At 38.0% G+C, this 23,024-nt stretch overlaps 2 protein-coding genes across 12 annotated transcripts; one reads left to right on the forward strand and one right to left on the reverse strand.

The window, feature by feature from the left end:
* The first annotated feature begins 596 nt into the window (after positions 1-596).
* LOC103707779 (uncharacterized) lies at positions 597-8,349 on the forward strand. 10 transcript variants are annotated; one of them, XM_088706966.1, is made up of 8 exons: positions 618-865; positions 1,512-1,586; positions 1,684-2,034; positions 2,136-2,218; positions 4,922-5,003; positions 5,230-5,338; positions 6,249-6,305; positions 7,292-7,408. In XM_088706966.1, the coding sequence occupies exons 2-7, from the start codon at positions 1,532-1,534 to the stop codon at positions 6,256-6,258; spliced, it is 690 nt and encodes a 229-aa protein (XP_088563092.1). In that variant the 5' UTR covers positions 618-865; positions 1,512-1,531; the 3' UTR covers positions 6,259-6,305; positions 7,292-7,408. The 10 variants fall into 10 exon arrangements, with proteins under 10 accessions (XP_088563090.1, XP_088563087.1, XP_088563088.1 ...); XM_088706968.1 differs by having other exon boundaries at positions 6,252-6,305; XM_088706964.1 differs by lacking the exon at positions 6,249-6,305 and having other exon boundaries at positions 597-865; positions 1,696-2,001; positions 7,292-8,349.
* Positions 8,350-14,709: 6,360 nt separating this feature from the next.
* LOC103707780 (FAD-dependent oxidoreductase family protein) lies at positions 14,710-21,689 on the reverse strand. 2 transcript variants are annotated; one of them, XM_088706970.1, is made up of 10 exons: positions 21,301-21,689; positions 20,994-21,143; positions 19,360-19,574; positions 19,190-19,260; positions 18,909-19,071; positions 17,797-17,986; positions 17,185-17,340; positions 16,964-17,052; positions 15,237-15,331; positions 14,710-15,138 (listed from the first exon to the last, which is right to left on the reverse strand). In XM_088706970.1, the coding sequence occupies exons 1-10, from the start codon at positions 21,620-21,622 to the stop codon at positions 15,126-15,128; spliced, it is 1,464 nt and encodes a 487-aa protein (XP_088563096.1). In that variant the 5' UTR covers positions 21,623-21,689; the 3' UTR covers positions 14,710-15,125. The 2 variants fall into 2 exon arrangements, with proteins under 2 accessions (XP_088563096.1, XP_088563095.1); XM_088706969.1 differs by having other exon boundaries at positions 14,878-15,150.
* Between the last annotated feature and the right edge of the window lie 1,335 nt (positions 21,690-23,024).

A 23,024-nucleotide genomic window follows, 5' to 3' on the forward strand; every position in this document is an offset into this window, starting at 1 on the left:
CCTCACCTTTGGCTTTCTCAAGGTAAACTTTGATGGTAGTGTTGATGAGAGAGAGAACACTAGAGATATGTGATTTGCCATCAGAGACCACGATGCCAGACTGATAACGGATAGAGGCTGACAAATCTTTGACATGTCTGTAGTCAATGCCGAGCTCAAAGATACATGGGAGGGCATCACCTATGCCAGGCGTGTGCTGTGCGTGGATTGCATCCTCTTCAAGAGAGACTTGGCCATGGTGATCAAATGAATCTGAGGTTGAGGATGCGGCGCTGACTTTAAACCATTGCTCCACGACATCCGCAGGCTCTTAGATGAGTGTGGTCTCTATCGAGGCCACACATATCTACAGGAAGGCAAATAATGCTGCTGATTGAGTGGTCTCCTTCGTGGCTCACCACTCTGAAGGTTTTACCTGAGAAGACCATGTGTCGCCGTGTCGGTGCCCTATCCTCTGTATTAACTTTTTTTTTTAATTTTGTTGGATGCACCCACATCTGTTGTGGTTATAAAAAAAAAAAATAATAATAATAATAATAATAATAATAATAATAATAATAATAAAATAAAATATGCTGTGTCGGTTCCGTCGGGCCGGCCCTGCCTCTCGACGGATTCCTCATTCTAATTACCGAAAAGCGTCGCAGCGGCAACCCGAGCGGGACGATCGTAGCCGTTGGAAGAAAACAAGGCATCCATGCCTTCCCCTCGCTTCCGACTCGGTCACTCGATCGACCGTTTCTTCTCTACGATCGTTGAGCGAGAGAGAAGGCTCCTTCCAGGATTTTGGACGGAAGATAACACTCAGACTTCATTGACTAGGGTTCCTTTTCCTTTTCCCAGGCGCAAATAGATCTCTACTAAGGTCTCTTGCTCCTTTCCCATTTCTTGGATCGTTTCGGTCCCTGATTTTTTTCCCCCTCCTCCACTTATTTTTAATCTTTCTCAAGCGAGTCGTCTCCTAATTTCTAGTTCTTTGATTTTGTCCCCAAATTTTTCAGGTCTTTGAGATTAAACATACTGAACGATCATCATTTCTGTTTTTTTGTGAATTAATAAAAATGTTTTATTATTTTGGAATCTCTCAAGACTTGCATAAAAAAGGATATCAGAGCCTTATTTTTGTTTCAAGGGTTTTAAATCAATATGTGTAGATGATTGGAAATAACATCAGATGATGTGTTTTTTTCCGGAGGTGCTGTTTGGATTCGAGTCCATAAAAAGTTAATATATGCATCTGCCTTCGTTGTTGGTTTTTTTTCCAAATCGGCCATCTGTGGACATCTGTTTTGATCAAGTGTGCAAGTCCTATAATCTTTGAATGGTAAATGCCCCAGTTTACCGAAGACATATAGTGAAAATTGAACTGTATAACTTTTATGGCTGCCTTTTGATACCGTTTCTGCACTGAATTTTATAGTTATTTCTATATATTTCATTAGGATAAGCGCTATCTGACTTCTCACACCTTATCTTGGGTATATCATGTTGCTTTGTTTTGGACTTTGAAGGTGGATTCGAGCAGGTTCAAATGGCCTCCCAAACTCCACTCTTTGTTCTAGATGAAAATTTGCCCTTCCCTAGAGGTACCATCTGTTGGTACTTCAATTTATTAGTGTAACTTTCTGGTGTGCATTTGTATTTGTATTTTTCTTTTATTGAGTAGGAGGAACATGATTCTAGTTCTAATATCAGGCAAAGGTGTTGATAATATAAAGGCTGATGTGCCCAAGCCTGCAAAGCCAGCACGTCATGAACGGAAAGCTTTGCAAGATCTTTCGAAAGCTGGAAGGCCTCTGCAAATGGGTGCACCAAAGGGATCTACTTTGAAAGATAAGGCCGCGGAGCGTGGTCATAAGACCCCCAAGAATGCCTCAAATAATAGTGTTCTGACTGATGAGGAAATAAAGAAATGTCATGAGTGGGCCAAGGAGGGAATTGAGCATGCCCATTTTACAGGAACTGAGCAGCGAAAACTACAGAGAGAAAAGGATGAAGAATGTAAACGCTCCTCCTTGAGTTTTTCTTTACATGGTTCTCATCAACTCCATTTTCCCTATCTAATTTTTGTATTTATTTATTCATTTACATTGTATATAGTTACAATGGTATCTTTTCATGTCTGTCTAACTCAGATGCGAGAAAGAAAGTGGATAAAGTAATGTCTGCACTTCGTCAATGGACTGACATGGCCTATAATTTTGGATTGCCAGTGGTGGTATGTGTCCCTATGGGAATGTTCTTGCCCTTTTCTTATATTAAAGCAGTGATAATATTTAAAATTGTGCCTGTTAGGCTCTCTTCTTTTCATGTATTTACTTGTAACTTAAAAGGGCGTAAGTGGGGAATAGACTAGAACCATTTTTATGTGTTAGGTCTGAAACAAATGCTATGCTTCACAAGTACATGGTAAAATGAGTACTGCACATAATTATTCATTCCTCCTTGTTTCCTTAACAATCAAAATATTTATGTCAATCTGGTGACATTTATTTTAATCATTGATTAGATCATGTACATGAATATGTATAACATTATAACAAACTTTTTCTTTCTATGTATATGACATGTATTGAAGCCTCTGTTCAACTACCGTCCTGCTTATTGGAGATGCATATTCTCCTAGCTTGATTTTCTTGTGTGTGGATGAAAAGCAGTCATCTTCACTTTAATTAATTTTCTTGCTAGGCTTTAAACCATTCAGAATTTTATCTTATTAGATTTTGGAGGAGGACCCACCTCCTTCACCCTGCTGCTTAGAGGTTTTGCATCACCTAAAAAAATGTGATGCATGCCATGATGGTAATCTGAAATTTTATGACTGAAAAGACACATAGGATCTTGACATTCATTAACTAATTTTTACCTAATAATAACAAAAGAGAAGGGACATATATCCGGTAGTCTAGAATAGCAAAACCTATGTTTTATATTGTTGTGGATGTTATACTGGTTTGAAGTTTTATTGGTATAGCACATAAGCTGGAAAGGGAGATCATCTTTCTCTTTTCAGCAGATGTCAATTGAACTTCTGCAAATAAGCCCTGACACTTGGCAGATCTAGTAGTTCATCTTTAGACATTCAATGCTCACTCAACTTTGGATACTAATACATTCATATATACTATAGTAGTTGTAAGGGGCTTTTCGAAGTAGGATTAGGAATGTCATGGTTTTAGCTGTTGATTGTAAAGTACGTCAAGTGTTGTCCTAGGTTCATTTCCATTTTTCCTGAATTTGTTGATTGCTGCTGTGTGTAATGCAGGTTTCTGATTTAGCATCCCATATTTCTCAAATATTGAACTTTTGGTAAACACTAAGGTACATAAAAATAGTTGAGTCCTTTGATTACTTGAACCAGAGTATAGAATATATGTCGAGGTAAGATACTTGTACTTATCCCCATCTGATTGTCACGTATTCAAATTCATGACTCATTTCTGTTATTTTTTTTCAAGGATGATTCATGTTATCGAAGAAATAATTTAGTGGAGCAATTGTTCGTTGTCTTGTATCAATCTCAGTACAAAGCTTTTGGTTTGCCACTATCTCCTCTTATAATTGTCAATTTTGCTGATAAGATGAAAATAACCAGTGGACTTAGAAAATTACTTCTAATGCGTAATAGCATAGTGATGCAATTATAAGCCTCTTAGCAGGAGTTAGGGCTAGGTTAAAATGGGCATGATCATGAGAAGTGCCATATTGAAAGCAATATTTAGTGTAATGATAATTGTTACCTACTCAAACTTTTTAATCTCTATCCTGTTGTATTTTTATTTGCTGCGAGTTCTGAAGTTGAAGTCTGTAAGTACAGCCAAAATTTTCAGTACAAGAGCATACCACCCCTTACCGAGCATATTGTACCGTATCGGTACAAAACCGATGCTCGACGGAGTGTTGGTACACCGAACCAACCCTATACCAGGACAGCTTCTGAAATTGAATTCTAGATTTTAATTATTAGTTTTTTCTAAGCTATTTCTGAATCACTTGCTTATTTGAACATTTTGAAATAGCATGAGATGCTGGTGTCAAATAAGAGAGATCATCTCAGTTTGGCACTTGATTTAAAGAGTAAAAAGAAACTACTGGAGAAATGATAAATATGAAACTGTTGCAAATCAGCAGAAAAGGTAGACTATCTTGTTTAACCTATAACACAGAATGAAACCAAAGCAAATATGAGAATTTGGCCCATTTGGACCTCATCTTTGATGCCATGCTTGTTATGTCAACTAGCATAACTAGTTAGCTCTTATGATTCATTTGCTTGGTTCCTAGGCCTACAAAACATGAATGCAACACCTTGGTAGTCCCATTTATGTCTTCATTATTTTGCAATCCTGGATATTTTCTCTTTTTTATGGCTGATTATCCCTCATCCATTTTTGTTTTTGTATCCTTGGAAGTTCTCATTACCTAAGTTGAATCTCCAACCCTTCTTAGCCTAATGCCTTTGCTTGGACCCCATGTGGCTAATCAATTTTCATGCTGCTATTTATCGTCCCCAGGACCTGGGAAGACACACACGCTTAAGTTTATGTGAGCATGCTGGATGCCTCCATGCATCAATCTTTATTGCCCAGTCTATGATTTATCCAGTTCTTCACTCTGCTTTTTATTTTTTTTTCTGCTTTCAGTTTTTCATTGACATGCTATAGATCGGGTAGATATATGCGAGTGTATTTTTGCTCGTACTATTAACAGAAACAAGAAATAGATTTTTTTCATGACTATATTTTTCAGGTTACCTGTGGGTTCTTATTCTGGGTGACCCCTTTATTAATAATTTGAGGATGCCATTAACTAGGTATGCTAGGCGTGCATATCAGTAACTGTCGGCCTAGTTTATGGTTGTAGGAATGGATTCTTGGTTCATGCTAGAGCCAGTCCTGAATTTTGCAGTACTTCTGTTCAGGATGCTGCTGATGTTAGTGAAGACATTGTGAAGTTAGAGCCAGAGATGCTTCCTCCCAGGGCCAGATATCACTTGAATTCAGGTGCCTCTCTCTCTCTCTCTCTCTCTCTCTCTCTCCCCCTCTCTCTCTCTCTCCACCCAACAGAGGAAATTCAGATAGACTTTTTACCCATCTAATAGTTTCTCTCACAACTATGTGCCTGTGATGCTTGCAATCAAAGTTTTCATTGCATTATCTGATTACACAATTCTCAATTATCACAAATCCATGGTAAGTTTCAGCTTTCTTACTAAACCGATATTTCCAGATAATGATAAATTAGAGGATTTTCTTCTGGAACCTGAGCTTGACTGGTATGCTGACACTACATTTGAGCTCAAGCTCAAAGATGATGTAGATGGCAAAGTTACTTGCATGTAAGTGAAATTGCTTTCTTCTGTGCTGTTCTGGGAAATATCGACTGTGACAACATCTAAAAAGTATCAATATTTGTGTAAGGATATTTAATGTTGTTTGTGAATGTCATTGCTGGATCAAAGTTCGCCCTCCCCCAGTTACAACTTTACCAGTTTTCTGTACTGTACTGTTGTAAGTTCTGCATGCATGTTTCATGGAGTCTGATGTTTTGCTTCCATCTACTTGACCCCCTTTTGTTTGATACTGTGGGATGGTACTTTGCAAAGTATCAGACAGGTGGCTCTTCCAGGCTCCGCCCCCCTTGGGAACTTCAAGCCTGCAAACTATCTGTGGTGTTTCCCTTGCGAAAGACCTCATCCAACCATTTGCTAGTTTATCTCCCTCTATTTTGTCAAGCATAAGCTTCATCTGATGGCAGTTTTCTGTATAGTTGGAGTTATTTACGGCCACACCTCATTGCTGAGACCTCATATTGAAGCTATTTTGATCCATTAGAAAGCTAGCTGGAATGGGCTATAAATCCGTAGTATTGTCGCCATTAAGCATAAGCTAGCCCACTAGGAGTAGCTGAGAAGGGCTGCAAACGGTCTGACATTAGGTCTACCAAAGTCAAGTTTTTTAAAGTAGACCTGAATAAGTGTAAAATTAGGTACATGGCCGATGTTTTCCTACCTAGGTAGCAACTCTATAATGAATTAAAACAAAATCGTTAAAAATCTGAACTGGAATTGCCTTCTCCAGCGGTTACAGCTCTTTCCATGGCAAGTAAAGATGGTGGATTTAAGTCTTGGATGTCTTCTTAAATATTTATTTATAGTTTGAGTAGATCTTTTCCTTCTTTTATAGAAAAAAAATAAAAATACTATATTTATATTTTTAGCTGATGCATATTTGTTTCTCTATGCTCAGCAGGAGCTGACTTGGCTCAAGTGGTCAAAAATTTCTTTGTAGAAGAGGTGCTACCTGGTATGGTTGCTAAGATTTTAGATTTTCGTACTAAATATTGGTTTCTGAGCCCCATCCATATCCTGATTTCCAAGTTTGCTCCTGTCCTGGTTCATCTTTGTAAAAAGGCATGAAGGTAGGGTAGAGGTCCTTCTCTCTGACACTTGGACCTATAGGAATGTTTTGGCTATCGCACTTGTGTGTCTGATGTAGAACTCCAAGACCCATTTGAAAAAGAGAGGGATTCCAGGGACGGATACGCTTTGTATTAGATGGGTTTAATTTTAGATAGATTTAATTGGATATAATTTTCTATTAGTTCAGATAGATGTCATGATCCCAATTAATGATTATAAGTTTGTCATTATATTGTTTGAAATATATCCAGGGATGAGAAGATGTCGTTTGGACATTATCTCAGGATAATTGCTGAAAAAAAGTGATTTTAAGAATTAGACATGTTTGCCCTTTCAATTTTAGTTTATATTATTTTATTTCATTTAATATATCAATATTAATGCTATATTAATAGGGTTTTTTTTGCATGAATATCCTTCTAAATATGTAATTTTGCCTGAATATCCTTCTAAAATTGATATTTACATGTATACCCTCGTAAAACACTTGTTTTGCTATTCTACTTTTTTTTTTTAATCCTTATTTTTGCATATGTACCCATGCCATCTAACATCGTTGATTTCAAATTAAAATGGCTAAACTATTCTTAATAAGTAGATGTGCAAAAAGAAATATTTATAAGACGACCGCAAAGTTGAAAAAAAAAAGTAATTTCAAAATTTTATTTTATTTTTAATTAAAATAGATATGGATTTTATTAACAGTGTTGAAGAGCTAAGATATAACAGTGTATTATGAGTATACAGAAATAAATATAAATTTTAAAAAGATAATTGTGCAAATTTAATTTTTTAGAAAAATATTCATGTAAAATACCCATATTAATATTGTTCTTCTAATATATTAATATATACCAATAAACATCGCAGGTGGGAAATCCAACTAAAGATCACAGCACATGGGCTCCCCTCATTCCCAGGTTCGGTGCATGCACGAGTGGTGCTTTTTGCAAGTCTTTTCGTCGCACCAAGCCCTCATATTCTTGGTTCTAAGGATCGCTGCTGCTAATTGACTGGTTCATTGAATCCTCCTGCCAACTAGTGATCTAAACCACCCCCCCGTCTCGGTCCTCCGCCCTCCAACCTGTAGAAAGTGGGACCCAACTTCAGACCAGTTCCCTCCCCCCGTCAGTGGGGGCCCACCTTCCTTTGTCCCTCCCCGCTCAGTGAGGGCCCACCTCCCTTTGTCGTTGAGAGCCAGCCTCTCTCTCTCTCTCTCTCTTCCTTTCTATTTAAACGAAGGAGCCCCTTAATGGTCTCCTCCATCTAAATAGAGCTAGCGAACCAGCTTCACAGTGCTACGACCTGCTCTCTCTCTCTCTCTATCTCTTCTCTCTCTCTTATTCTTGGACTCACTTGGATGGGGATGGGGAGTGTAATAATGGCAGGGGAGGAGGAGGCATGGCTTGCGGTGGGGTTGGTGGCGGTGGGGTTGGTGTATGTGGTGGTGTTGGTGGTGGAGGCGATGTGGAGTAGCGCGGCGTCGCTGCTTCTCCCGTACTGCAGCGGCTGCTTCCCCTCACAGTTGCTTGTTCTTCCTGATCCGAAGAGCTTTCGCTTCGATCGCTCCTCCGGCGGCGAATAAAGAACGCTCCCGCACCTGGGAGACGTCCGGGTCGTTTCTTATTGCTCTCTTGGCATGTCGATGATGGACGGATGCATTTAGAAAGCTTCTCCCTGTTGCTTGTCCATCCTGATCCCAAGAGCTTTCGCTTCGGTCGCTCCTCCGGCGGCGAATAAAGAAGGCTCTCGCACCTGGGAGACGCCCGGGTTTCTTATTGCTCTTTCGGTGATGGACGGATGGATGCAGAAAGCTTCTATTTTTACTCTGTTTATTGATTTGTTGGACATTCAGATGCAAATCTATAATTATACGAACCTTCGTTGTAATAATAATAATAATAATAATAATAATAATTGTGATGGAATTCTTGGAAAGTGGGGGGGGAATCTTGTCTTGGGAAAATGCAATGGTTTTTTTTTTTAAAAAAAAAAATGGTAGAGATTATCCATCATTTCACCGGTTTCAGCAAATCTAGTTTTATTGGCTTTTGATAAAGGCAATGATCTAGGGTATATAAGATCTTGCGTTAAAGGTGTGAAATTGAAGAATTAGGGACGAAAACAGTTACCATTTTTAAATTTAATACTGTTTAGAAAAAATAATTGTTTCAGGGGTCAATGAAATTTGTTGGGAAGAAGGGGGAGTCCTGTTACCCAAAGGATTCAATATGAGCTTTGATTTTAATCATTTGTATTAATTATCTATGTTCTGTTAACTATTTCATGCTGGACTAAATTTTAAATTCACTTAAATTATCAAATGTCTTTTGCATTTTCATGGAATAGGCACGTCACCATGTCTTTTGCATCAATAAAGCATTTCTCGCGATGCTACTGGTACATGCAGCCCAACTTATATGCGTTAAGACTACTTTGAAGAGCTAGATTGGCACGCCACATTTTTTTTTCTCCCTCCAATCCACATACATAATTTTATCAATCTCTTTACAGTCATGTCTGTTGCTTGTGTGACTCCATAATGCTTGCTTTTTCTTATTGTAGGCCGACACCGAAGGAAATGAAACTCTGCGCCTACGCCTTTGCGTAGCATTTTGTTTTCTGATTTTGTTGGCCATCTTCATACTCGTCAGGTGTGAGCCGCCGATGTACCAAAAAAAAAAAAAAAAAGGAAATAGAACTCTGGACTGTGACGAGATCCTCTTCTTGCACCTGAGAAAGGTCGGCAATGAGGAACACCGAGCTAAAGCATTCTTCTTTGACAAGGATGGGAGTGGCTTTATGTTAGTTCAAGAATTGAGAGAAGCTTTAGCCTTTAGGTGAGGGTGATTTAGGTCCAAATGAGAAAGTGATCTGGGAGATCATCTCTGATGCACATCTAACTTGTGGTCTAATGCCTTGAACCAATAGTCACTATTTCACCATTAGCAGATTGCAGCTCATTAAACACGACCCATGAGTGCGTGATATCCTGAATTGGTTCTAATCACCTTAGCTTCAGCCAATCCTTTCACACTAATCTTATATATAGATATTTAAGGATGGACGACGTATCAGCTCCCAAGAATTTGAGTTGATGATGATTCTTGAAGCCTCCATCAAATCACCCGTGCATATCCGTCTGTATCTTTCCTATCTTTGCTGAAGGGTTTAGAATTCTAAACGTTTTCCTAACCTTGTGGGTTTCCAGATTATTTCCTGCTCTCGAAAGTGATTCTTATGAGTGTAAAGTGTCCCATTTTCTCCTCTTGTGATAATTCTTGGGTATAATGTTCATGATCGATCATTTTTCGGTGCGGACAGATCGACAGCAATCAAGAGTTGGACTTGGTAAGGCGTATGCCATATTCGTATAATGACTTCAAATTCTGCTGCAGATTAATACAAAATAATGGTTTATGAAGGTAAATTTTGTACCATTCAATATGTAATTCAAGTTAAAGGATACCTACATCTCCACTCTTGCATGTTATATCTGTCAGGTTGCAGCCCCGGTAAAATTGATCGGGGCTGCTGAAGCAGACTAAAAATAGCTACAATCTATTGCAAGGCCCAAGGCCTTCGCTGCCGTTCTTTTTTTGGGCCGGTTTTTCATATCATGCATACATCTTCAAGCAATCGAGGGAGGTGCCGAGTATATAGACGAAGCGGTCTCGGAATGATAAATATTACCTTGTGCTCTGGAACTCCAACACTTTACCTGAATAATTTAGGTGCAATCCTTTGAAATCGTAGTGTAGGCGAAACTTAATAGCCTGCCAAGAGTTTCGTTTCTCTTTTAAGGCATATGTTTATCCTATTTATAGTATCAGTCCTCCACCCTATAGAAACTCAAACTTTTATTAACTAACAACACAAGCACTTTGTTGGATGCGGATGAAGTAACACGAATATCTCCAACAGTCGGTCCATTCCATCAGCCAGCCGGTGGGAGTGAGAAGTAGCGGATATGTTTAGTGTTTTTTCCTATCAATCATCCGGATTTATATTGTATATCAACATATTATGATTTCGAGGGTCATATCTTTGCTCATTGGCAGACTATTGTAGAAAGGTTAATCAAATATAAGCATGCTAACACTCATGCTCTCAACTCAAGATCGCAAGCCAGCGTCATAGCAACTACCGCATACTCATAGGGCTCGTTTGGTTTGCAGGAAAAGAAGGGGTAAAGTGTGGTCAACGGGAAAGTAATGAGATGCCTCTTGTTTGATTGGAGTTTTCAAAGGAGAGAGATGGAAAAGTTGTATTCCCATGGAAATATGATTCCCACATTTCATGAGAAAGTTTTTCCCATGAGAAACATGGGAAAGTTACTTTCCCATGAGGTGGAAATCACTCCTTTTTTATTTTTTTCCAAAAAGACCCTTCAGCATTGAAGAAGCATTAAAAAGGCATTAAAGACCTAATTTTTATTAAATCATAATAGGAATTATACATAACTTTTCCAGAAAAGTGGATGGTTAACCAAACATAAGCACTTTGGAAATTTGTCACTTTCCCATGGTCAACCAAACATGCCAAAAGTACTTTCCTAGGTATTTTCTTCCTAGGAATCTGATTCCCAGTAATCATATTCTTAGGAGGGAAAATACTTCCCGCGAACTAAACGAGCCCATAGAGAACTCTTACCATGAGCATGTAAGGTATCTCATCATGATATTGTAAACCAAGTAGTGGAACAAATAATCAATTAAATAAGTTCTAAAATCTAATTAACTACGATCTAAACTTTAAAATCTCACAATATCTGACAACATTCAAAAGATCTTACATTAGACTTTATTAAAATTTCCAATATAAAATAAAAAGATCGAAGTTCTGTTTCTAATCAGCCTATACCAAAGCACAACCCTATGCTATCTTAACCCTCAGAATCTACTAAAAAAATAAAATATAGAATAATGAGCTAGATAACCCCAAAAAAAATATTTTAACCAGATTAATCAAGCAATAAATTAAATAATAATTTTATAAAAAAATAAGCTTATAGAATACATCAGTTCAAAATCAGATCTAGATATGCAGTACTATAAAAACATATACATGTAAATCAAATCCAATTATAAATCTAATTTTTTAAAAAAATATTTAGTTCAACTCGTCAGTCATGAACTATGGCCACACTTATACCATGTGGCTGGATCAAATAATGAGTTTAGAGATAATCAAATAGCCCACATATATAACCCTCACTAGTAAAGTATCAATATGTTAACGTATAACCCTATGGCTAAAATCGGATCGGATACAGATACAAATCGAATACTAGCATATCCATATCTATATTTATTTTATTTGACGAATATATATGGATACGAATATTAGTCGGATGCAAAAATTTATATCCATACTTGCTTTAAACGGATACAGATACAAATCGGATATTAAAAGTATAAATATAAATATGGATATAAATTAGATAATTAAACTTTATGATCACAGTATCAAAGATATTACTAAGCGAGTAAAAAATCAAGTTAATAACATGTTAATAAATTTATTTATTTTTCTTAAAAGTTCATGAGTGCCATATAAAATTCAATAGGATTATAAATAAATTTGGATATTTGGCTATGGATCAAATAGTTGTCTATCTATATTCATACCAAATTTTTTTTAATGGATATGACTACGGATACAGATATTAGTTAGATACTCAAATTTTTATCCATATCCAGATAGATTTTGATACGAAAATAGATCCGGACAGATATTATTCGATCAACTTTTATCCCTATATAACCCTCATCGGCAAGGTATCAATGTGCCAATATATAACCCCATTGATGAGGTATCGATGTGGTAACATATAACTGTTACAAGCAGGATATCGATATGCCGACATATAACACCCTACTAGCAGGGTATCAATATACCAGCACATAACCTCCCACGGTAGGATATCGATATGCCAGTGCATAACCTCCCACCAACAGAGTATCGATATACCAGCACATAATCTCCTACTAGTAGGATATCGATATACCAGCGCATAACCTCCACTGATAGGGTATCAATGTGCCAGCGTATAATCCTAAATGGCAAGGTATCGATGTACCGATGCATAACCCCTACTGGCAAGGTATGAATGCATAATCAAGCTACAAGTCTAAGTCCATCTCAAATCAAAGCTCTTTTTATTCAAAAATATATTCCATGTTCCAAATTAAAAGATACATAGAACCAAGCAATATCGAAATCAATCAAGCATAATTCATAACAAGATTAATACTTTCAATCATGCATCATCATAATATTCAAAAATAAATCATATTCAATAGTAAAGTATATATCGTCCATCAAATTCATGCATCATAAATAGTATGATTCAAAATATATTAATATAATAATTTTATAATTTAGGATAAATCTAGAAAAAGTGAAACATAACTATCTTGCCGGTTAAATCAACCGACTGATCCAATTAATTCCAAAAATTTCTCTCAGATCTTAATATTGAAATATTATATTTTATTAGAATTTTTCTATAATTATTTTAAGAATAAAAATTCTAACTCACAATATCCTCTTAGAGCTGGCTAGGTGGGATAGCGTGACATCCTAGCCAGTCCGATCAAGATTTATTTGATCATGGTTAAATTAAGATACAGATGGTTCAAAAAAATAGAAGATGACCAAATCTAATAGTGCCTGGCAAGAACTAATATACAGGCCAACATGCTGCTCGACAACTATAGATCAAGACCACCTTCATTAGGATCGATTAAAATCATTGAGAAGAGCCCTAGCAACTTTAGTAGAAAGAGAAACTATGTAGAGAGAAAAATAAGAGAGAAAGTAGGAGTGCCCCACATTTTAATAGGTCTGTTCAAGACAATTACATCTGATCATGATTGAGCTAGGATACTGGTGATTCAACATAAAATCAGAGATGAACAAATCTAACAGTGCTCTGCAAGGGTCAAAATAGGGACTGGCATGCCGCATAATGGTCCTAAAACAAGACCCCTTCACGAGGGTCGATCGAAATCATTGAGAAAGAATATCCTTTTCTAGGATCTAGCAAACCCCCTACTAGAGAAAAAAATTATATAGAGAGATAAATAAGAGAGAGAAAGTAGGGCAAGAGAGAGAGAGAGAGAGAGAGAGAGAGAAACGGCACTCTTTTTTTTTTCTAGTGAAAAAGGGATAGGGGGGAGGAAGGGACAAGCCCATCCCCGCGTAGCAGCCCCCACTGGGCCCCCGCCCCGCCAGGAGAATGTTCGATGCGGGCAGAAATGGCCGTGTGTTGGGCACCCCGACCGGTTTTACTCATACCCTCCCCACCCGTGGGCCCGGCTCAGCTACTCCTCTGAGCTCTGGCTCGAGTCCCACGTGTGAGTACGTCACATCCGGCACCACCCCGGCTACTAGCGGTTCAAGAGCGGTCCTAAACCACAAGTCCAAGCAGTGGCCAAAGTAGTGAGCTCCGGTCCACAATTTAATCGTCGCCGCAGCGATTCGAACTTGGGACCTTGTGGTTAGAATTTAATAGGAATTATTGTGGTTAGAATTAGCTAAAAGATTGAGGAATTATTACTTTATTTCCGGCGGTGTTTGGGTCACGACTCCGGCAGGTACAGTGATGGTCTTCCGAAAGAACAAGAGGCGCGGGCCTTTTAAAAAGAGTGAGAGGAATGCTGGGAATCCGTCTTCGCATCAGATTCCTCTCGGTGAAGACGAGGAGACTCCCATTGGGGAGTCTCGCCCTCCTCACCACACATGCAGTGCATGCGCGTTTCAAAGCCCAGCTATTTCCTAATTGTTTCAAGCACCTCACAATGTTTAAAATATCCACCTTTATTTATAATAGCTTTAGGCTCTGTAAGTTTTCATACTGCAAGCAGCTCACAATGTTTACAAAAAACCACCTTTATTTATAAAATTAACAGCCCTTAACAACAGTTTTGGGCACTTCTAAAGTTTAATACACGTAACAGGCTTTTTAAGTAAAAACTGGACTCTGTCTGCGTAGAATAATATTTCTAAATTCAAATTTCTCCATCAGCTAAAAGCATTTCTCTATTCAGTCTCTATTCAGTAAACAGAGGCTTGATCAATCGTACCACCATTTCTTGGTTATCATCTGCACTTTAACGGCCAATAGTAGCTATTCTAACAGTCAATATAGGGGCCATAGTTTGGGAGTACCAGTGTTATAGAAGAGGTTAATAGAAGACCAATACCTTATAGCGACCTGCTTTTGTGAATTATATGTCAATTATATTCTTCCATCCATGGTTACATAATTTGCATAAATAGTGTTGTTGAAAACAGCCCAAGCTATCTCAGTTGTTCATCAAGTGGGATACAATCAGTTCATGGAGTGTGCCGTGACAGCTCTCAGACAATCTGAGCGCATCACTATAATCTAGAAACTCATAATAGATCACTTTTCTTGCCTAATGCTTCACCACAAGCCATGCATGTTCCTATGTCATCAGTTGAGCTTGTGATTGACTGCTGATCGCAGTTGAGTGTGAATGTACAAAACAAAGTTCACAAGATTAAAAAAAAAATGTAGTTGGCAGAGATGCATTGTAGAATTACATAGGTTGTGAATGTGAAGCACTTTGTGAAATGGGTTGATGTCTTGGATCTGAAGTTTTCCAGCTTGCACTCTAAACACTTCATCCACAATCATGAGCAGAGTGAAGTGACTTTTCTAAAAGGTCATGAATCATGATCCCTCACTGTAAGCAAGACTACGATTAATGTAAGAATGCAATTTGCAGAACTATCCACTTATTTCTTGATCCAGAGAGAGTGTTTTAAGTTATTGGCAAATTACCTGCAAAATCTACCTTGTATGGAGAATGGTGTGCAATCGACTTTCTCGGAGTTGCCAAGGATCATATCAGTAACCATTTCAGCAGTACCCAATGCCTGAAAAAAAGCAACCGAGGCAGTAAAGGAAAATAGTCAACAAGCAGTTTTTTTTAGACCACAGATCTGTAGAGCATAGACTAGGTTTAATTAGCAAACTTCAAGTGCCATGAAGTTGCCGCCGCCACCACCACCAACAGAACAAACAAGCATTTGTAAAATAAATAATAGTGACAAAAACTTGTTTTGGTCAAAGAACGAAAGAAAAAATGGTTGACGGCTTGACACCAATGGATAACTACTGGCCTTGTACCTATGCCATGTTTCCAATTTGTAAATAAGATGCCGTACCCAAGTTTTTCCACCATTTAACCATTGATGATAGGGTATATAACCTAAAAGTAATAAACCCTTGTCATGTGTAAACACCATTCATATTTCTGAATATGAACATTTCCTAGTTGGATAATATTCACTTTCCCTGATTTATGGAAGGCTGTATTTATGATGTTTATTATCGAGATGCCATACCCATTCTTCTTGAATCCATAATCCTGACCACAAGCCTGTGTCTTTTGATGAAAAATAAATTCGACTAATGCCCTAGAAAATGCACTACAAGATGTGACTATCCAGCTAGACCTTACTGCCTACTTATGCAGTCGATGCATACTTAAGAAGTTGATGCATACAAGCACTAAATATGCCCTTTGGTTGGATGGTAAATAAAGGACCTGATGCCAACCAGGACTCCATGCAGTCGAAGCTGTCCCTTGTTTGGAGCTCATGGTTTAGAATCCCATCAAGGTACTCAAATAACAAAGTTACTAAATGTATAGTCATTGCATTGAGGCTTATGGAACTAACGTGGGTTGACCCTTGGCGTACATTAGGCCATGAGACTTTTTATATCTAGTCTGTGAGGCACGATTGTAACCTACCTCCTTCCCCGCTCACAGAAAACATACATGAACACAAACAAATGCAGCCACTTGCACGCAAATTCCAGACGACTTCTTAAAAAAGAGTAAAGATTCAGTCACAACTCAACTACATATCGCTGATGGAGAAACCCAGTATAATTGATTTACCAGTTAACCTGAAATGAATAGAAAATCCTAAGTCCTATGCATGCTAGTGCACTTGGCATGAATGGGACCACTTCATCTCCCCCAAATCTTCTGCCTAAGAAATCTTTATTCAACATTCTGTGAATGATGAAAAATAAAATCAAGGTGCATGAGCTAATGAATGCCTTGTGCTCAAAAGATTAGTGTGATGAGTCCAAATCCTGGTTGTCAGACTTGAATAGTCATGCTTATGATTATATATTGTCTTTCCTGAAAATGTAAAATCTCAAATGCACCAAGCCCTAAGAATATCTAATGAAGGACAACTGCAGCTATGAGTTTGGACCATACTTTGGCAAAGTACAAGGCCAAAAGGCACTCATTAGTATCAGCAATCAGCAGACAATGAATTATTAGCTCACATATCAAGAAATAGACATTTCTCTATGGCATTGAACAACACAAACTTGAAATCACAAAACTGACTCTAAGACAAGGCTAATGACATGGCTTATGCAGGCTAGTTGCTAAGGCACGACAAAAATGTTGGAGAAGAAACTAATATTATGTAACTATTTATAAATTGAATTTAATTCATTTTTACAAGTTATATTGGAGTTACCATTAAAAGTCCACTTCCTTCATGTCCGGTTGCAAGTATAAGATTTGGCAAACTAGGAACAGGCCCAATGACCGGCTTCCCATCAGGCACTGAAATAAGCAAAAATGTTGTCATTGTTCTTGTCTTTAAACTCCATCTTCATACAAAAGATATTCAAGCTTAAAGAAATACTATAGACAGAAGCACGCATAATGCAGTAAGCTGGAGAGCTTGAGGCATACTATAAGGACGGAGTCCTATTCTTATCTTTCTGTTTTGACTGAGATCACAAGAAAGAGCTCGTAAGGCAGGAAAGAATTCTCCTGCACGGTCCAATATTTGCTTGATGATTGATTCATCTACTTCAGTACCGAATCCAGTGAACTGGCGGCTACTCCCTGAAATGCAAAACTGGAAATGAGATGAGAAAGCAACATCTATCATTAACAATAGCTAATGAAATTAACCATACCACAGCCAAAACAAGGAAAAATATAAGAAATTAAAGAGGCACACCTAGATGCTTCAGAAAATTCAATCTGAAACAAAAAAAAACCATTTTAGATCCCAGGATAAAGGAAACAAAAAGAACCATTTTGGGCAAAACTCCAACCATCTATTGACATCGCAGTCACCAGTTAATCTTTGTTAATTCAAAAGACAGGTAGTCACCAAGATTTGAAAACTTGGTTTTAGTTCTGGTTTCAGCTGGGCCAAGTGAGTTCCAGTTTTGGCAGCATCAGCTTTAGCCTCAGTAGTTTTGGATTTAATTATTAAAAATAGAAAATTCAATTTTTGCATAAAGGTAGAGATGCATAGTCTTTTGAAGAAAGAAGTCAAAGGGGATGACATACCCAAAACAAGATTCTCCCTTGAATCCATAGTAGCTGTCATTGATATAGATAACTTCTGCTCATCTTCATCTGCTTCTGAAGCTAAGGATGTGTAAGGCAAAGTAGCAACTTGGTGATCAATATACCCTACCTCCATCAGGCCATGGTTCAATTGAATTTTCTCAAATTTTTCCAACACAAGAAGATGGCCCTGGTGAAGCAAGAGGATGGCGATATACCCTTAGTCATTACTATACCATGCTTGTAGAATAAATCCAAATAGTTTAGACACAGAAAGAGAAATAAAAGAAACAACTGTCATGTAAATCAAGAAAATAATAGGTCTTCAAGGAATTATAACAGATTATGTGGTCTAGACTCTAGAGATGTTAAATAGTATTTACAAGGTTAACAATATTAAGCTTCTTCTGTCCACCCTTTTTCCTATACTTTGAACCAAGGTAGAGAAGCTTCAAATAAGCAACAAAAGTGAAGGAAGTCAAAAAAAAGAATGTGAAACAAAGTCACAGAGAGAACAATGCCACTGTCCCCTATGCCAGAAGGAGCAAATTTGCTGCCATAAATGCCAACAAGAATAGATGCAATAATGATTGAACATTTTGTCATTCAGCAAAACATTTTTCTGGTCTCTATTCCCTCAAACTACTTCCTCTCTGGTAGCAGTTAGCCGCCAAGACAGAGTATGACCAGCATTTTAGCAGAGATAATGGCAGAATAACAATCCTCCGTAACTTCAGGCAAAGTTATGCAAAAGAGCACCTAAATGAAGAAATATAAGCACCATGATCCTATTCTAGTTAAAAAAACTAAATGAAAATTCTACATTATGCTGCGAGCATGGTCTGAAAAACAAGCAGAATGAGTCCTATAAGAAAAGAGCTGGAAACTCTTGCTGTTTGAAGTACATTTGAGACATTTGTCAACATGTACAACAAGTAAAACTACTCTAGATATACAGAGATGGAAAAAGGAACTATATTATAGAGAAACTTAATTTAGAATTAAATGGTCTTGATAAACACCAGCGAAATGGTTAAGAACAAAGTAATACACACAGATAAAAGCATGGTAGCTCTATCAACTAAAAGCCAGTATAGATACTGAAATGAGACCTTTCGAGGCTTCACAGGTACAATTAGCTCAGAATTTGGTTTTTCCATAAAGCTATTCATCAAGGACCCACTCCAGGCACCTGCTGCCACTACAACAGCCTTCTTGCCATACAGGATGTTCTGGGAAGTTTGAACGCCTTCAACTGCTCCAGTTCTCTCAGATCTGCAAGATATCATTTCAAGAAAGCATACATATCAACATGTATAAATATCAGTCAAAAGAAATCAAGACATGGAAGGAAAGTATCTGAGCTTGAACAAAAGGAAAGAAAATAGCATACCTTAATAACCGAATGGCAGGGTTATTATAAAACTCTGCATATCTGCCTTCTGGAGAAAAATACTGATTACCCTACTACAATAAGGAAATTTTCAGCAACAAATCATGCAGGTCATAATGAACATGCTCAAAGTTTAGAACAAAAGATCAAGAATTTGGCAGCAAAGGCACCTTTTCTATGAAAGCAACTGCCTGGAGAGCATCCAGCTGGCAGTCCTCTGGAAAAAATGCAGCTCCACTTTCCTCTCCAACCTCAAGCACTGGTTCCTTTGAGTGCAGAGAAGAGGAAGACAAATATTCAGCTCTCAACCCAGCTCGGTTAAAAAGGTTGACCCTTTGTTCCAGCATGGCTAACTCGCTTGACGTTTTACCAATCAATAAGCTTCCTATTGATTAAAAAATTATGACAATATGTTATCTTTCATAGAAACAAAGACTTCTAATAATTATGATAGCTTAACAGGAAAAAAATTAAAAGAACTTATCGATAGTATGGTAAGCCTTCCAAAGAGTATTGCCACAGACCAATTACAAATCTTAAGGTGATATTAAATCTAGGTACGTTTGGTTCATAAAGGATTCATGGATGAGGCACATTGCTAGTCGCACCAAATAATCAAGTGCATGGGCAATCAGGATTAATATCTGATCTGTAGTCCCATTTTTTAACTCAAGTTATGGACATCTGAGATGATGAGGAGAAATTAGACTGTTGAATTATATAGTAGAAAAAGGAAGGTATGTTAATCAAGAAACTTTCCATCCCAGGTTCTCATAACGGATTCTTTGTCTTTTAATTGATATTTGATTGGTTCCAAGATATTCCTATAGATTAATTCTGTGCAGGCTTCTCATGCTTATAAGGGTGGATTACTTTAAAATGGTCTTAAGAGTGTAGGCTATCATAAAACAGTACATCTTATGATCACATTGCTGTTGATTCAACCAAACTTGACATTATGGTTAGACCATTGCACGAGAGGATTAAGGGTGTACTGCTGTAGACTAGCTGTGGTAGGAAAACATTCATCCATTTAAGGGAGGGACCGGAGGCATCTTACACAAACTGAGATCTGATGGTACGGAGGCCAGTGAGTCGGACTGGGGTTTGTATCTTTCACACGAAAGATGGATTCACCTTCCTTTGCATGAATCCACCTTTGGATCACCACCACAAAGATCTCAAAGCACTCCGAACTCTGTCATTCATCCACCTGCACAGATCGAACCTGGATAATCCAATGTTGGATTCATGCGAAGGAAGGTGAAAGAAATACACCCCCGACTTGTGAGAGTCATTCCTCAGCTTTAAAGAACTTTGGTGAGAGAGGACATAGTTATATTTGGTTGTGTCAATGAAGATGAGGAGCACTGTGCCTCTGTTATAGGTAAGCACTATTATCACATGTAACTGACAATAAAAACGATATAACATATGAAACTTTTGGTTAAATCGTTCCATACATGGGAATCAATATTCCCATCTATAAGTGAAATATGTAGTTCACTAGTAGCTTTTTGATGATTTAGCGCACAGTGATCCCCCACCCCTCACAGGCTCCCTAAAATTCTGATTTTTGAACGTCGCATGGATGTAATATACATGGGCAGCATTGTTCTAAAAGAGATCTTACCCGAGATAACTAGAACTTCGTATGATTCATACGTTAAGCAAGAACAGAGCTCGAGAATGTCAAGTTTGCAGCAAAAACAGATAGCCATTCCCAAGAATAACAGTCCTATGCTGAACTTTGAAGTTTTATTGAAAGAAATCCAATAAAAATCACAACTTTAAGATAAAAAACCTGTTTTCTTCCAACCCATAACATTTAGTGGATCCATTCCCTGGCGCTTCACACTATCAGCCAGCTCCTCCCACAGCTGCTTACTTCGTGTCGCGAGCTCCCATGTACCACTTCCCGGAGTCTTGTTTGCCAACCAAATATACCCTTGCCCTGATGCCATCAAAACAATCAAACTATAAACATTACAAGATTATATATATATATATATATATATATATATATATATATATATATATATATATATATATATATATATATAAGATCGAGAAAGCTAAGGTTTTTCAAAGAAGCCAGAAACGTAGCCCACCAGCACCAGTGGCGCCGGAGCACGGCACGCCGGCGTCCACCACGGCAACGGAGAGGCTCGAGGAGAGAAGCAGCTGCCGGGCGATCGTCAGTCCGATGATCCCAGCGCCTACGACCACCACGTCGTGCTCCGATCGCTGCAGCGACACCGGAGCGACGGATCGTGGCCGCGCGACCTCGAGAGAACGGATCTTTCGCGATGATCGGATGCGAGTTCCCCTCGAATTGAAGAAGGAACGACGTAGGACGGCGGGACTGGGCGAGGATAGAAGACCTCGGAGCTCCGGGCAGGGGTTCCGAGAGTCCAGGGAGATGGACGCCATTCCCTTGCTCACTTGGGGCGAGAGAGATCTCGAGCTGAAAAGGGGGCTGCCAATGGGCGCAATCAGCCCTTTTAGAAGACTTTCTGTCCGAGAAAATCAGGTAAATTCGGGTGCCAACTACGTGGACTGGGCCCAGTCCTTTTAGAAGATTTGGGACTTAATTTTGACTCAGACGACGACCAGCCATTTCACCGATTGACATAACTCCCTATATTTTTGTTATGATGACAAAAAAAATTTAAAGAAAAAAAATCTATAAGTTGAATCTGGATTGAGAAAGATTTAGCTTTGCAATTTCTATTTATTGATAAGGATCAATCCTTGAATGAAAAAATAAAAAGGCAACAAGAAAAGGGGGAGCAGATATAGTGGGTAGAACTGTGGAGCCTTTGGATGGAGGAGAATGTAAAGGGACCAGGAATAATACTGGAATGATCTTAAAAATTATTTAAAATGCAAATTATTCAATCAAAATAAAAAGAAGCAAATTTTAAATTATTTAGAAACAAATTGAAAAGCAAACTTTGAAAATTACATCCTAATATGATCACCAATCAAAGTAATGCTTGCCTATCTTCCAAGTAGAATTCCAACTAGGATCATTGTTCCAAATTATATGTAAAATCTTCAACGAAAAAGAAAAGCTTATTCGTAGTTTCTCGACTGTAACTAATACTTTTTGCGATCTCTTCTTGTCCATGTTCTTTGTAAAAATCTTCAGCAAAAGTCAGAAACCTATTTGTAATTGCTGGAGTATAACTAATATTTTGACAATCTCTTCTCGTAATTTGCACAATCCAATGGCCATCAAGGCAATTCCTAGAAGCAAGAAGCAAATATTTTATTTTTTAGTAAATAAAGAAAAGAAAAGAAAAGGAGCAATAAGAACAATAAGAATCAATATGATGACACCAATATTCTGATGACAAAACTAAATGCCAACTGGGCCGGCCTAATGAATTAAGACTCACCTTGAAACATACATGCAACAATTTTAATTCAATTAGGCGTTTGTGATACGACTCAAAAGGATCTTTTCTATTGGTTTTAGCTTCCACTTAACCAGACCTAGTTGCTATCACTATACAATCATCCCTCCTAAATTGTTCGAGGCTTGTTAGTTGTAGTAATAATAGCAGTTCTTTCTCAACAAGACAAATGAGATCGAGTAAACTTTGGAAGCTTGCAAGAGTCTTACGTATCTCCAACTCTAATAATTTATTCATACTTGTCTTCTTCTCTTTGCCCTGCCTTGTCCTAGCTGTTTTTGCCTACGATTCCTAAGCTTGACTCAAATGCCTCCGAGACAAGCTACAATTAAGACTCGGGCAATTAGTTGTTTGTAGAGAGGGATGAGGTGGATATCGATTAGAAAATCTGATGATTTTGATGAGGTGGACGA

This window comes from Phoenix dactylifera, chromosome 11 (assembly GCF_051530095.1).
Source record: "Phoenix dactylifera cultivar Ajwa chromosome 11, Ajwa_hap1_PhDact_Kaust_v1.1, whole genome shotgun sequence".
Taxonomy (NCBI): Eukaryota; Viridiplantae; Streptophyta; class Magnoliopsida; order Arecales; family Arecaceae; genus Phoenix; species Phoenix dactylifera.